The 14661-nt window shown below is 52.3% G+C and overlaps 1 protein-coding gene across 1 annotated transcript in view; it reads right to left on the bottom strand.

Annotated features, from left to right (window-relative positions):
• Positions 1-14661, bottom strand: part of Sez6 (seizure related 6 homolog) — a 28976-nt gene that overhangs the window by 1314 nt on the left and 13001 nt on the right. Inside the window, exons 5-16 of the mRNA XM_059270676.1 lie at positions 13307-13502; positions 8204-8389; positions 4716-4884; positions 4449-4615; positions 3709-3903; positions 3338-3476; positions 3030-3226; positions 2304-2498; positions 1024-1215; positions 746-943; positions 437-475; positions 71-188 (exon numbers count right to left, since the gene is read on the bottom strand). Coding sequence (XP_059126659.1) covers positions 71-188; positions 437-475; positions 746-943; positions 1024-1215; positions 2304-2498; positions 3030-3226; positions 3338-3476; positions 3709-3903; positions 4449-4615; positions 4716-4884; positions 8204-8389; positions 13307-13502 — 1991 coding nt within the window. The remainder of the gene's footprint in view (positions 1-70; positions 189-436; positions 476-745; positions 944-1023; positions 1216-2303; positions 2499-3029; positions 3227-3337; positions 3477-3708; positions 3904-4448; positions 4616-4715; positions 4885-8203; positions 8390-13306; positions 13503-14661) is intronic.

The following is a 14661-nucleotide window of genomic DNA, read 5'->3' as shown; positions in this document are numbered from 1 at the left end:
AGCCTGTGAGGCAGGAGCGCAGGGCAGGAGTGAGTTGGGTATGTAGAACAGGAAGAGAAGCCAGACTCACCTGGAGAAGTAGAGGTACACACCTCCCACCAGCAGCACCATGGCCACCAGTGGTAGGAAGATGGCGGCTGCCATGTGGGCAGCATCCAGGGCACTGGAGGTGGCAGGTGCCTTGGCAACTGAAAGCAAAGGGTGGGTGGGATTGGAGCTGATGTCCCTGTCCCTTAGAGCCTATGTCCCCTCCCTTCTCAGGGGCATTCAGAGACCAGCTCCCATTAGCTGGCTAGGGTAGGGAAGAAGCTTTACGCTCTTCTAGGCCCAAACTGCTCTTTCTCTGCCTTCCAGTTGTGGGAACCCACGGCCTGGGAGCTGTGAGAACCAAGTGCAGGGGGACCACCATATCTGGCTCCCAAGCATGGAGACTCACCATCCAGGCTACGGCCGTTGTAGAACCCATCCAGAGAGGCTGGAACAAGAGGGGAGGGCCAAGGGCAGTGGGTGAGCCTGATGGACCAAGCCACCAATGCAAGGAGCACAGAAGTGGGCTGGTCATGGGGGAGGAGCTGACCAGGGAGAGCCCACTTCTGCATTGTCTTGGTGATGTTAGATCAGAGACGGGCAGAGACTGGGGGACAGGAAGGGGCATGGGCAGGTGCTTCTGGTTCTCAACATGGAATTGCTTTACTACAATAGTTCTATGGTCCAGACAGGGTTTTAAGGGAGCAGTGGCACTCACCAGCCCTGCAGATGGGTGGGGGGTCACTCCAATGTGAGGGGTGTCCAGGCACACATTTGATGCTGGCCTGGCCCTTCAGCACATAGCCAGGGGCACAGGAGAAGTGGATGGTGGCCCCTGCTGGGTGAATCCGCTTCTCAGGACTGCGGGCACCATTCTCCGGGGCACTGAGGCCATGGCATGGCTTGAACTGTTCCACTGCAAGGCAGGCAGAGTCAGGTGAAGGTGTCAGGTCCCCCTCTTTCTAAAGGGCCCCCTCCTACACACTCGACACTTACACAGACATTTGGGGGCCCTGTCACTCCACTTGGGGCTGCCAGCCTGGCGATCATGGCAGGTGAGGATGGCACTCCCCGTCAGCACAAAACCCTGGTCACAAATATACTGCACAGTTGCCCCCACAGGAAACTTGGGGCTGGATATGAGGCGTCGGCTGTGTTCCACATCCCCTGGGTCACGGCAGGATGTCACTGTGACCGAGAGAGAAGGAAAAGCAGGGAAGGCTCAGCATCTGGGGCATGGCTCAGTTGGGAAGAGTGCTCTGGAAGCATGCGTGAAACCCTGGATTTAACGGACAGCACTACATAACCCCGGGCTGCTGGTGCATGCCTGTAATCCCAGTACTCCAGATGGTGGATGTAATCCCAGTACTAAGAAAGTGGAGGCAGGAGGATCAGAAATTCAAAGTAATCCTCAGTTTCATAGAAGCTTGAGGCCAGTCTAGGCCAGAGACACTATCGAGGTGGGTCAAAAGAAAGGCCTGTTCACCCTGGTTTTCTTCAGGTGGCACAGGCCAGCTGATGCCAGGCTATATGGCTCTACTCTCATTTAAATGTCTGCATCTTCCTTTTTTGGTGTTAGAACCCAGGATGGCATGCATGCCAGGTGGTATTCTACCACTGAGCTATATCCCCAGCCTTTTGGTTTTCTTTGCTTCCTTTTTTTTAAATGTATGTGTGTGTGCAGAATTTATGTGTACTGCACACATGTAGATGCCCACCAAGGCTAGAAGAAGGTGCTGGATCCCCTGGAACTGGTTACAGGAGACTCTGAGTTGCCTGATGTGAGTGCTGGGAACCAGATCTGGGTCTTCTGCAAGAGCAGTAAGTGCTCTTAGCTGCTCAGATACCCCCCTACACACACCTTTTTGGGGGAGATAAATGCCTCACACTGTACCTTAGGCAGTATTCAAATTCCTGATCCTCCTGCCTCAGCTTCCTGAATGCTGAGATTACAGGCATGTGACACACTGTGCCTGACTGTGCCTACCATTTTGCTGATGTATCCTTTTCCCACTCACTAAGGTCAGCAAAGCCAGCCATTCCCTTCCCATGTATGTGAGTCAGCAAGCACTGCCTGGTCATCAGTCAGCCAGGAAATGCTCGCAGGACTTACCTGGAAGTCCTGTGACAAGGGGTCATCTCTATTTCACAGATAAGGAAACTGAGGGGACAAGTTGGAAGAACAAGAATACTAGCAGAAACAGGACCAGTGCTAGATTTTTCTCTGAGAACATAGGAGTCAGGCTGGGAGGGACCATGGGGACAGGCACACTCACCCCTCTGGCATGAGGGCAGGTCCTCACTCCAGCTTAGGTCCCACTGGCACATGAGAATACTGGATCCCACCACCTGGTAGCCAGGGTAGCACTGGTAGGTGACCACTGTGCCATGCACCAGCTCAGGCTGTGACGGGCTCTTCCAGCCGTTGGGGATCTCGGGTAGCTCTGGACATGTATCATTGCGGGGCACCTCTGGGGACACAGAAGCAGGGCGATGCAGCCCCTTGGCCAGCACCAAAGTGACTGTGCTAGTGCCAACTCTGAGGTCCCTTTGGTTCCTGCAGATTATCCTGGGCCTACACTGGCCCAGGAAAGCTCAGTGACTCAGCCTCCCTTCTCAAGCCCCACCCTCTTGCCCATCCCCTGACATCACCGAGTCTCCCAAGATTCCAGGATTGTCATCTTGGCTTTGACTCTACCCTCAGAAGCATGTGCCCAGATCCTCAGGCCTGAGAGGTGGGCAAAGCAGGGTGAGGGAAATCACTTCTGTCCAAGACTGTCGGAAAGGAAGGCCCCGGCACTTTTCTGTAGTTCCTGTTTTTGTTAGGAAGTTCTTGCTGCCTCCCCAAATCTCTCCTGCTCTAACCAAAGGCTCCTGGTGATGCCTGGTGCCCTGCCAGGTTTTGCTTGTCAGAAAGGGCATCCAGGCTCCTTGTTGCCCTGCGCTCTTTGACCTGCCGTGATTTGGGATCTACAATCCAAGTCAGACAGAGACAAGCTCACCAAAGAAGTGGATGACAAATCCTTGCTGGTAGCCCAGCGCCGATGTCCCAGGATCTGACTGGAACTGGATGGTGACATCAGCCATGGAGGTAAAGAGCTTGAAGTGGCCACGGGGCCCTGAGTATTGGCCCAGGACCCGGGCTGTCAGGTCATCCCCATCGTAGAAGGTCAGTACGTCCCCAGAGCCTATGCGCAGCCTGTAGAGGAGGAGGATCAGGGCAGGACAGGCTGGGGGAAGGGCCCAAGATGGGCTGGACAAGAGGCGTCCCCAGCCTCCGGAGCCGGCTTGCCTGACCCGAGGCACTCACACTCGGATATCCAGCATGATGCGCTTGTCCTCCTCCACATGCACACCCCAGATGCAATCCTGCCCTCGGCCATAAGGTTCCGGCCAGTTTGGAGAGAGCACCACGCCCGCAGAGTCTGTGATCTCCCCGCTGCACACGGCTGCAAGGAAGGGGAGGCCCAGAAGGCCCATTCTCTCCAATACGGCCGCGTCCAAAGGCTGCCACCTGCCCACAGAAGTGCCCACCCCACCGCTAGGGGTCCCCACCTCCTCCCTCAGGGGGAAATAGCAATCACAGGCAACAGAGCCTCCGGCCCCTGGCTCTGTGGCTTGCTCCTAGGTGCCCACCCTGCTCTGCTGCCCTGGCAGACCCACCCACTGGTGCCTGCTGACCTCGGCAGGCTGGCTCTGTCTCATTCCACTGGGGGTCGTGGAGGTCGACACACTCGATGATGATGGAGCCCTGCTCCAGGGTGTAGCCAGGGTCACAGCTGAACTCCACAGTGGTACCCACAGGGTAGGAGGGTGCGCTGCTGCTGAAGTTGCCATATTTGACAAAAGGCTCATAGCAGTGGCCCTGCTGAAAGGCTGTGAACCACAGGGCCCAGCCCAGCTCAGCCTCCACTGGGGTAGGCCAGAGGGCAGGTGCTCTCCTACGTCCCTCCTCCGGGCTTTTCTTCCTCAGTGCAAATGTGTATCCCGGGGCTCGGAATAGGAGGCAGGGGAACAGGGCATCCGACCTTCTTTTGGTCAGGAGGCCATCTTGAATCACCATTGAGTTCTTGTTGGCTAGTTGGTGCTTAGTATACAGAAGGTGCTCAGTACTCTTTTTGATGAGTTAATGAGCACATGCATGTATGTGTGGGTCTAGAATGCCTCTTGCAGCAGTCCCCTGTGTCCCCCAAGTATTGAGGTCTTTTTGCTTTTTTTTAAAACGTGGGAATCCATTCCCTTAGGCTAGAAATCTGTGGTCGAAGCAAAGGGCTCCTGCAAATGTGGGCTGGGAATCTTGGACTGGAGGGAGGGGGCATGGAGCAGGTGCTAAACTTGGAAGGAGTGATAGAATGCAGTTAGAGAGGGGAAGGGCACGGGAGAAAGATCCCGAGCACCCGGGTTAGGCTCAGCAGGCTCACCCTCATAGCGCAGGGCCATGCCTGCTGCTGCGCCGCTGCTATCAGTACTAAACTCCACAAAGAAGTGTCTGCCAGAGCTGAGCAGGCCCTCAATGGGCAGGTATTCCACCTCGTAGGAATCGTACACTGGTGGGGCCTCCACGTTGTTCCCATTGCGGATGATGAGCCTGGGCCAGAAGAGTGGCAGCTGTATGTTTGGTATCCCCCCCCCACCCCCAACAGGGTATCACCAGGTCAGGGTCCCAGCCAGCCAGGACAGCCTCTCACCTGTCATCATCTTCTGCCAGGGAGACCTTTTCAAAGTGCAGGTGCAGCCTCTGGCTCTCAGGAGCCTCTAGCAACCAGTGGCAGGTGAGGTTGTTGCTGTAGTTGCCCGGGAAGCCGGGAGAGACAATGCGGCCAGTGGTGGCATTCCGAATCACTCCGCCACAAGCAGCTGTGGGTGGCAATGGACTTATGCTTGGTCCCTGCCTTTATTCGAAACAGTCTCCAAAGCCTCTTCCCACCACAGCCCTGTACCCTCAGCGTGGGCACTAGGGACCTTTGCCTGGACATCGTCTTTGCTGTGGTGGCTCTGAAAGCCGGTCTTGCAGTCCTGACACTGCAGCTCCAAGCAGCCCAAACTTCAGAATCCCCGCCTGCTGACCATCCACATCTCTGAGGCTTCATGTGCGGCTTTCTTGGCAGTGAGCAGATCTGTTGCTGCCTGGCTGCGGGGCCGTGGGCAAGCCTCTTTGCCCTCTACTGACTTCTTCAGGAGCTGACTGTAATGCCACCAGGCTGACTTCATTATGTTAAAGTGCTTACCCAAGACTGACTTTCTTGGGTATAGTTGATACTTTTATGCCACCCCGTCCTCTCCCCCTCCCTCCCTCCTTTTCTCTAGTCCTTCCCTCCTTTTTTTTTTTAACCTCAGGTAGGCCAGGCTGGCCTTGAGCTCAGTATGAAGTGGATGATAACCCTGAATTCCTGATTCTTGTGCCTCCATCTCTCAAGTACTAAGATTATAGGCATGTGCCATTATACATGGCTTCTTCCTCTTTCTTTTCTTCTCTCTCTCTCTCTCTCTCTTTCTCTCTCTCTCTCTCTCTCTCTCTCTCTCTCTCTCTCTCTCTTTCTCTCTCTTAAAACAGGGTCTCCCTATGTAGCCCAGGCTAGTTTGGAACTTGCAGTCTGGCTTGCCTAGCATGATAGCAGGCCTTGGATTAGAACCCCAGCACACAAAACAACAACAAAAACAACAACAAATCAGTTATCTATTTGTGTCTGTCCCTTAACCAGGTCCCCCTTGTCTTTTGAAGTCAGGCTTAGAGTTGGTTTTCCATGTTGAGTGAGCAAAATGAATGTGGGAATGTAGCGAGGAGACAGGACCAATATGCCTTGGCAGATCGCTAGCCACAGGTGGCCTCAGATACCTTCTGCAGTAGCTCTCCAGACATCACAACACTGCCATTCATTCACTGACTGCTGAGGAACTCTCAAACTGACCCCTCTGGCCTGGGACTGCCACTTTGTCCCCAAGGAAAGGCTGAGCTGCTTGTTTGGGCCCAGCAGTGAGGGTTTCTGGGCCATTTGACCACAGAATTCACAGAAGGGGAGTGAGGCTGAGAAGCAGACCTGAAGCAGGAAGCTGGTTCCAGGCAGTTCTGGTTATTCTCAGACACACAGCTTTGCTCTTGGAGGCCAGGCTACCATTGCCCATAACAGAGCACTATTTCCTCCAAAGACTTTGGACAACGAAAGAGTCGAATCTAGATCGTGGGGCCCAGGATGAGTCTTGGCTCTTATTCTCCACAGAGCAGCAATCTGACTTTCTGCTTGGTCTCAGCATGGAACTGGCCTTCACATCGACCCGTCCCAGGTTTGACTTGGAACCACTCGGTGGTTCTCTATTGCCCTCGGGATGAGGGTCAAGCTCGTGATGACTGGAACTCCGCTTTCCTTTTCCATCATCCCCCCTGGAAACCTTCAGGCATACCCTACTAGATCATGCTGTTTCTGCATGCCTTCACACAAACTGCCCTGAGCTGATGTTTCTGGAAGCCCTCCAGGCCATCTCTGTGGGAAGCCCTCCAGGTCTCCTCAATTTGGAACTGACCTCTCTTGCCCATGTACCTGCCACACTGAGATCACCCCATCCCAATGTTGTCCACACTAAACCACTCCCCAACATCCCCACTAGATGGTGCTCTTTGGAGGTAAGCGAGCATGTCTGTCTCTCAGTGACCAGCGCTAGGAAGACTATAAAAGGAAACAGGGTTCAAAAGCCTAAGTCTCTCCCCTTCCAAATGACAAAATGCACACGTTGTCTGTCATGTGGCAAACCCAACACTTCCTCCATGAGCCTTCTGGGTCTGTAGCCATCTCAGACCTAGGAACCATGAACCAGAACTGGTGTCCCTGCTCACTCAGCCTGGCTCTCTGATCAGCATCTCTGAACTTCCCTCCTCTCTATTCCCAAAGCCACAAAGCCACTACTCCACTTCAAATCCTCTCTACAGGATGGCCTCCCGCCTTCAGACAACTACTGCTGTTTCTCCAGAGCAGTTCTGACTTCCTCCCCTTTCTCCTCAAAAAACCTATATACCTAGTGTCTCGGACTGGCAGTCCAGGTCCTTCCCACTGTCCACTCCACCTGGCTGTCTTCTATGCCATAAACACCCTCTCTTCCCTACCCCTCTGTCATTGCTCACGTTGTTCCCTGCATAGAAACATCAAACCATCAGTGCCTACCTCCTCAAGGGAGCTATCTCAATGCCAACTGGGAATGAATGGTTGCTTTCTCCCCAGGTCAGTTCAACCCCCACCCTTCGATGATGTAGCTCAAGCTGGCCTAGAACTCAAAACCTTCATGCCTCAGCCTCTTGGGTGCCGGGACTGCAGTTATGACTACCATGCCAGCCACTTTATGACTCCTCCTTGGTATCTTTTTCTCCCTGCTTTAGAATTAGTGATCTATGCTCCTGGTTGATTTATTATTTCCAAAGTCATATGTATATGAGTGTGTCAGAGTGTGAGCTTATACATGTGAGTTCAGTGCTTGTGGAGGCCAGAAGGGGGCGTTAGATCCTCAAACTGGAGCTACAGGCAACTGTGATCTGCCCGATTGTGTGCTGGGAATAGAACTCAGGTCCTCTACAAGAGCAGCATGTAGCCCTAACTACTGAACCATCTCTCCGGCACCTCTATGTCCCTTCTTTCCTCTTCCCTGGAACTGTGGGGCTCTGAGAGTAGAAGCCCTGTTTGACTCAGGCCCTTCTTGGCCCCACTCTCTTTCTGTGAATTTTGTGGTCAAATGGCCCAGAAACTCTCACTGCTGGGCCCAGACAAGCAGCTCAGCCTTTCTTTGGGGACGAAGTGGCAGTCCCAGGCCAGGGGGTTCAGTTTGAGAGTTCCTCAGCAGTCAGTCAATGAATAACAGTGTTGTGACTCTTAGGGAGCTACTGCAGAAGGTATCTGAGGCCACCTGTGGCTAGCGATCTGCCAAGGCATGAATCATCCCCGGTCGATCGATCCTGTTTCCTCTCTACATTCATGCATTCATCTTGCTCACCCAACATGGAAAACCAACTCTGAGCCTGACCTGTGATGCTGACATAATGGATGATAAATGTAGAGTGGCTCCACACCACTGAGATGTGCAACCATCTTCTGGCTTCCTTATAGAAAGTTCCAGACAGCAATGGAGATGTGAGACGACCCCCGCTGTACTCCTCAGCTTGGCAGCGGAGCCTTCTCTGTGGGGACCCACTCACCGATGCAGACAGGCTCTTGGGAATCCCAGAAGGGCTGGGTAGCATTGAGACAGGTGAGGAACCTGGCACCCTTCAGCTGGTAGCCAGTGGCACAGTGGAAGCGGGCACTGCCTCCTGGGTGGAGGCTGGTAACAGTCACATCTCCGTAAGCTGGACGTCGGGGAAAGTGGCAGCTCAGGAGGTAGGCTATAAAGAGAGAATGGGGGACGGTGAGGAGGGGGGGCCTGCACAGCCTGCTCCGGGCGTCACTGGGCTCAGGGGAAGCGTTGGAAGTTCCACTAAAGTGTCCCGTCTGTTCCCTTGCAGAACAGCAGAGGACTCGGAGGCTAAGGTTCTGGTCCAAGCCCAGGTAACACATTGCACAACCTGCCTAAACTTTCTCTGTGGGTTTCCTTTCTATTACTTCTCCCACCCCCACCCTCACGACCAGTGAACGACTTTTTTAATTTTGTTTTGTTTTTTTGTTTTCAAGACAAGATCTCTCTGTGCAGCCTTAGCCTGGAACTCGCTTCTGTAGACCAGGCTGGCCCCGAACTTACTGAGATCCACCTGTCTCTGCCTCCCGAGCACTGGGATTAGAGGCATGGGCCTCCACCGCCCAATTTAGTAAACAACTTTTAAAGATGTGGGAGGGGTGTGAGAAAGTCACACTAACCTTCTTGAAAATTGGAGGTGGGATTAGCCTTTCTGGGAAACTTGGTTGCCTTTGGAGTTGTTATACCATATATGACCATATAGTGGCAGCAAATCCCATAAAATTGCCTGGTAAACCCCAACTCTTAGGCTAAGCCCCAGAAATGCTTAAAAATGGGGAGTCTGGCTTCGGTCTAAGAGGTGGGTATGCCCTGGAGCAGTCGAGGAGAGAAGTGGAGAGAAGGTTTGGCTACGCCTCTGTGTGCCTTTATGTGAACAGAAAGAGGGGCTGCCTTTGGGTAGATGAGGTTCCAAAGCTTGAGTTGACTGTGACTCAGTTTTGAGGCTTTTCACACCTGTCTTATTCTTAGTTACTAAGTGAAAACAGGAAGAGAGTTCTGAGGGTATGACCAATAAGAGGCTAGTTATGATTGGCAGGTGGTACAGGGCAATGCCTATGAGATTGGTTCTGGGTTTAACTAAACAAGACTGCCTGGATTTCAATGCAGACTCCGCTCCTTCCTGTGCCGCCTTGGGCAAGTTATGTCTTTGCTCCGTGTCTTGGTTCCTGTGTTCAATCAGTGATTTAGAGCAATGCTTCCAATGCTGGGGAGGTTAAGTGAGAGGCCATGTTGCGGTGCCTGGCACAAAACACCCACCTAACACCCCAGTCGACGGTTAATGTTTGCGGTCATGAATCCTAACCGTGTCTCGTATTTGCCATACTTTCCAGCTCCTAAAGCACCGTCACACCCTTCTCACTTAGTACCTATAATATACATGGAAAGAAGAAGGTAAGGTATGGGCTGTTAACCCATTTTAAGATAAGGAAAGCTGAGGTTTGGAGAGACTGAGGTTCAGAGAGCCTGTGTATCCTCAGCATACTGCAAGTGTATGGTAGGGTATGGATTTGGGTTCCTCAATGCCCCCTGCTTCCTACCTGGCCCCAGTTAATATGGAACCCTGGCCCGAGGGGTCAGAGAAACCTGAGAGTAACGGACAAGGCTGGCCTTGGAGGTTGTTCAGTGGGTCATTTACCCCCCCCCCCCCAGGCTAGGATAGGGAGGACTATACGAGAGTGGAGGGGTGAGCGGCTGACACCCTGGGAGCCGTGGCCAGGTGTCAGGCTCAGCACCTGTACTTTCTTCTTCCCTGTGAGTCCCAGCACAACCAGGGAAGGGAGTGGGCTGGGATGATGTGAAAGCAGGAGGCTGGTGGCATTGAGAAGCACCCCCAGACTCCATAATGGGTAAGTGCCACTTCCCAAGATGAGCTTCCTCCTATTGCCATGACAACCAACTGTTCCCAGGGAGTCTGCACCACCACAATCTGTTGAGTTATTTTCTTGCTGGCGGCTGTTTCTGGAGCCAAGTCCAGTGCCAGGAATGCTTGGATGGAGGAGGGAGGGGCCTATCAGGCACTCTGCCTCTCCACCCGGCCTGGGACTGGGCCAGAGGAATCTATCCTGCCACAAGGCCTGTGTGCATGCTCATAATTGTGACCTCCTTCATCAGCTTGGACAGTGGCTGCATAGGCGTGGTTCTCGGCCCTCACGCACGTTCTCGTATCCTCTTTCTCCAGCCCACGAGAAGTGCCTGTGAGCATACGCTCCTCCTGTTCCCATCTCTGGGATCAGGGCTAATTACAGCCTATAATTAGGGGAATTACACTCATTAAGGAAAGAGCTGATCATTGACAAAAACTGGGCAGAGGAGGGAGGGCTTCTGGGACAAAGAGCAGGAGCGGGCCAGCTCTCCAAGTCTCTCCTAGGGATCCGCTCCCTCTCGCTCGGCCTCCGGCCCCATTGCATTCCGCCACTTTTGTCTGGCCACACAAAGAGGGGACTGGAGTTTTGTGCAAAGGAATTTGCAGCAAGAGAAAAGGTTGCTGTGGCGTGAAATTATGCCTGCTGCCGAGGAGGATTGATGAGCCATTAGGGAGGATGGAGGGGCCGCCCAGTCGGTCATCCCTTCCCCAGGCCGAGGCCTTACCTCTGCTGAGTGCCTGAATAACCTCTGCCCACCACTAGGATCCCTGCTCTCACACCAGACTGCTCCCCTAGTTTGGGTGACAAAGCCTTGACAAGGTGAGTAAGCAGGGTGCGAGCATCCCTAACGCCAGAGGGCTTGCCCATCCATCAGCTCCCCCCCCCCCCCTTACGGGGCTGCGGAAGTGGTCCATGCCAATGCAAGACAATGCCTTGATTGTTTCTACCGATTATTTCCCTATTAGCACTCCGGGATCCGAATTAAAGTTAACCTGTGCAAAGGATGGAACTGACTTCCAGCCCAGGGAGGGGGAGGGGCAAGAAGGATCCCTACGGGGAAGCGGCAGCTTTGCCTGGCTCCCTCATCCTGCAAACGGTGGTACAATACTAGTTTCTCTAATGGAGGACACGCTAAGCACTTTCTGTTTAAATCTTAATTTTGCGGTACAGATGGTTTAGCCTTATTTTACAGCAGGAAAGGGAGGGTCAGATAGTGATGGCCTGTGAAGAGCAGAGAAGGGAAAAGAATTGAGGGTGGATGGGGAAGTGGGAAAGCATTTCGTATAAACATTTTTTTCCAGCCAGCACGATAGATAGCTCAGGCCTGTAAACAGTACAGTAGGCCTTAGGGTTGTGTGGTGAGTTTGAGGCCAGCCTGAGCTACACGGCAAGACAAGGGTTGGTGAGATGGCTCATCGGGTAAAGGTGTCTACTCCAAGCTTGACAATCTGAGTTCAACCCCCTGAACCTACATGGTAAAAGAAGAAAACGACTCCCTGCAGGTCGTCCTCTGACCATCATGTGGTGTGTGTGTGTGTGTGTGTGTGTGTGGTGTGTGTGTGTGTGTGTGTGTGTGTGTGTGTGTGGTGTGTGGTGTGTGTGTGTGGTGTATGTGTGTGTATGTGGTGTGTGTGGGTGTGTGTGTGTGGTGGGTGTGGTGTGTGTGTGTGGTGTATGTGTGTGTATGTGGTGTGTGTGGGTGTGTGTGTGGTGGGTGTGGTGTGTGTGTGTGGTGGGTGTGTGTGTGGTATGTGTGTGTGGTATGTGTGTGTGGTATGTGTGTGTAGTGTGTGTGTGTGTGTGTGTGGTATGTGTGTATGTGTGTGTGGGGTGTGTGGGGTGTGTGTGTGTGTGTGTGTGTGTGTGTGTGTGTGTGTGTGTGTGTTCTGGTACGCCTTTGAGGCATGTGCTAATAAAGACTGTAAATAAATGTGTGAAGATGCTGGCTAATTCTGAATTGTGGTGTGTAGATAATATCTTATTTTTTTTGTACTTTTCCATAGTTTTAAATGTTTTCAAAATGAATAAGAATTGTGGTCAAGGTGGGCACTTGACTCTAGAAATACTACAATAGGTCAGGTGGTGGTGGTGCACGACTTTAATCCCAGCACTCAGGAGGCAGAGGCAGGTGGATCTCTGTGAATTTAAAGCCAGCCTGGTCTACAGAGCGAGATCCAGGACAACCAGGGCTACACAGAGAAACCCTGTCTTGAAAAACAAAAACAAACAAACAAAAAAGCAACAACAACAAAAATTATAGAGTTAAAAAAATAGAGTAATTCCCAATCAACTACTTTTAGTTATTATTTTCATTTGTCCTGGAACTCTCCCTGTAGACCAGGCTGACCTTGAACTTACAGAAATCCTCTACCACCTGAGTGCTGGGATTAAAGGTGTGCGACCCCATGCCCAGCTAATTTTTTTTTTTTTTTTTAATTTTTGAGGAAGAGTCTCACTGCATAGACCTGGCTAGCCTGGAACTTACTATCTGTTGACTAGGCTGGCCTCCAGCACACGGAGATCCCCCTCCCTCAGCCTCTCTAACACTGGGGTTAAAGGTGTGCACAACCATGCCCAGTGCAAACACTTAACAGAAAATATTTCTAAAATTTTATCAGTGATGAATGGCCAGTCTTGATTCTCCATGTAATATGAAATTATCTTATTTATTAAAATTACAAAAAGGGGACATAGAGATGACCAGACGCAAAAGCACTTGCTCCCAAGCCTGATGACCTGAGTTTGATCCCTGGGACCCACATGGTAGGAGAAGAGGAGAGCTCTGATTTCCACAAACTGCCCTCACATTAAACAAACAAACAAACAAATAAATAAATAAATAAGTTTTTAAAGATTAAAAATGACAGCTAGTGTACTAAAAAGGAATAGAAGGAAGAGAAGTCAGAGAAATCAAACAACCAGCTCAAAGTCAGCAGCTAGCAAGAAGTCCATCCCCTCACTCAGAGCGTTTGTGGCCCATTTCCTTAAGTCCCACGCCTTTCCTGAGGCGTTCTCAGTCACCACATGGGGCCTAGACTGGACCCCAGGTGGGTGAGGAAACCCAGTCTGGTTAGCTAAAGACCTCCAGATGGTCATTGTCAAGTCCCTTCAGCTCCTGCCTGACCTAGACTGTAATAACACCAAAGCCACCCCGGAGAGCAGCCAGTCCTGGCTGGTTCCTCTCTCTCTTCCTCAGGTCTTACCTTGGTAGTGGAAATGGAAGGTGCCAGGCCCAGCAGGTGGTGGAAGGCTTTGGAACCTCAGGGCTGCTTGGTGGGTGGGGCTGCGAATGACTTGGCCCCTCAGCAGGAAAGACTGGTTAGCCAGGGGCACTGGGTCAGGCCCCCCCAGGCCCTCCACCGTTATGGTCTCCCCTTCCTGCAGGCTGATGTTCTCCACCTGCAGGTGGATGGGAGGGAAGGAAACAGTGCTCTCAGGACTTCTTGTACCTGAGCCCTGCTGACCTGTGACTCCGTCAGTGTCACACGTGAGCCTCTTGTACACTGGAGCCCCGAGGCCCCATACTAGGCGCTTCACCCAGAAAGAGCCCACCCTGCTTCCTCATAAGTATGCGATGGGGCCCGAGGTTCAGAGATATTCAAGCATGTTACCCAAGTTCACACAGAGGTTATGGGCTGAACTACCGACCTGCTTTCTATTGCTGCCTCCTCTGGGTTGTATTTTCTATTTGTAAGTTTGATGGTACTTGAGGGTCTGGCCAGGAGTGTGAGGCCCTAAATCCAGGCCCATGTGCCCAGCTTCCCCTGGTCATTCCTGTTGTATGCTGCACATACTTCTCATGCCCAGCCTGCCTTGTGGTGATCCACCTCTTCCCCCAACAGCAGCTCCTCAGGCTGCTGACAGTAATCTTGCTCACTACCTGGGCACCCAAAGCCTTGCTTCCTCCCTCATACCCCACATCCAATCAGTCATTTAGTCTGGCAGATGGACTGCAGATCTGCAAACTGGTCTCTATTGCCCATTCTCTAGCTCATCACTATTATTACCTAGATCACCGAAGCGGCCTCCTGGCCAGCCTCCCTGTCTGGAGGGCTTAGCCCACTCTGCCCTGCACATCAATATTTTCTGAACTGAAGCCATTAATAGTTTTAGTCCCTGCTGCTGATCACAGGGCTTTCTTGTTTAAATCACCCAGTATTTCTCCATCGAGTCTAGGAAGCCTGTGGTATTAGTCCAGACTCTCTGGCTGGCCCTCAGCTTGGTCTTCTTTCATGCCATGATACCTGCTCTGATTACTTCGTTTGTTGCAGAGGCCCCTTTAAACCATCCCGTTCTTCAGACCCTTATCCCTGAGCATGCTTCTGGGTGCCATGCTCCCGTTCAAGGACCAGACAACAACAGACTCGGGCCAGAGAGGAAAGATGCCGTGGGTGGGTAGAAGGAGCCTAGAAATAGAGGGACTCATCTTCACCCTGTGTTCCTGGACAAGTACACTATTGGGGCTTCATTTTATTTTTTATTATTTTTAGTAGAGTCTCATTATGCGGCCCAGGTTAGCCTCAAATTTGTGATCCTCCTGCCTCAGCCTCTTGAGTGC

The sequence above is a fragment of the Peromyscus eremicus genome, chromosome 8a (genome assembly GCF_949786415.1).
Source record: "Peromyscus eremicus chromosome 8a, PerEre_H2_v1, whole genome shotgun sequence".
Classification (NCBI taxonomy): domain Eukaryota; kingdom Metazoa; phylum Chordata; class Mammalia; order Rodentia; family Cricetidae; genus Peromyscus; species Peromyscus eremicus.
Note: the sequence above shows the minus strand (reverse complement) of the source record. Positions and strands in the feature narration are given on the sequence as shown.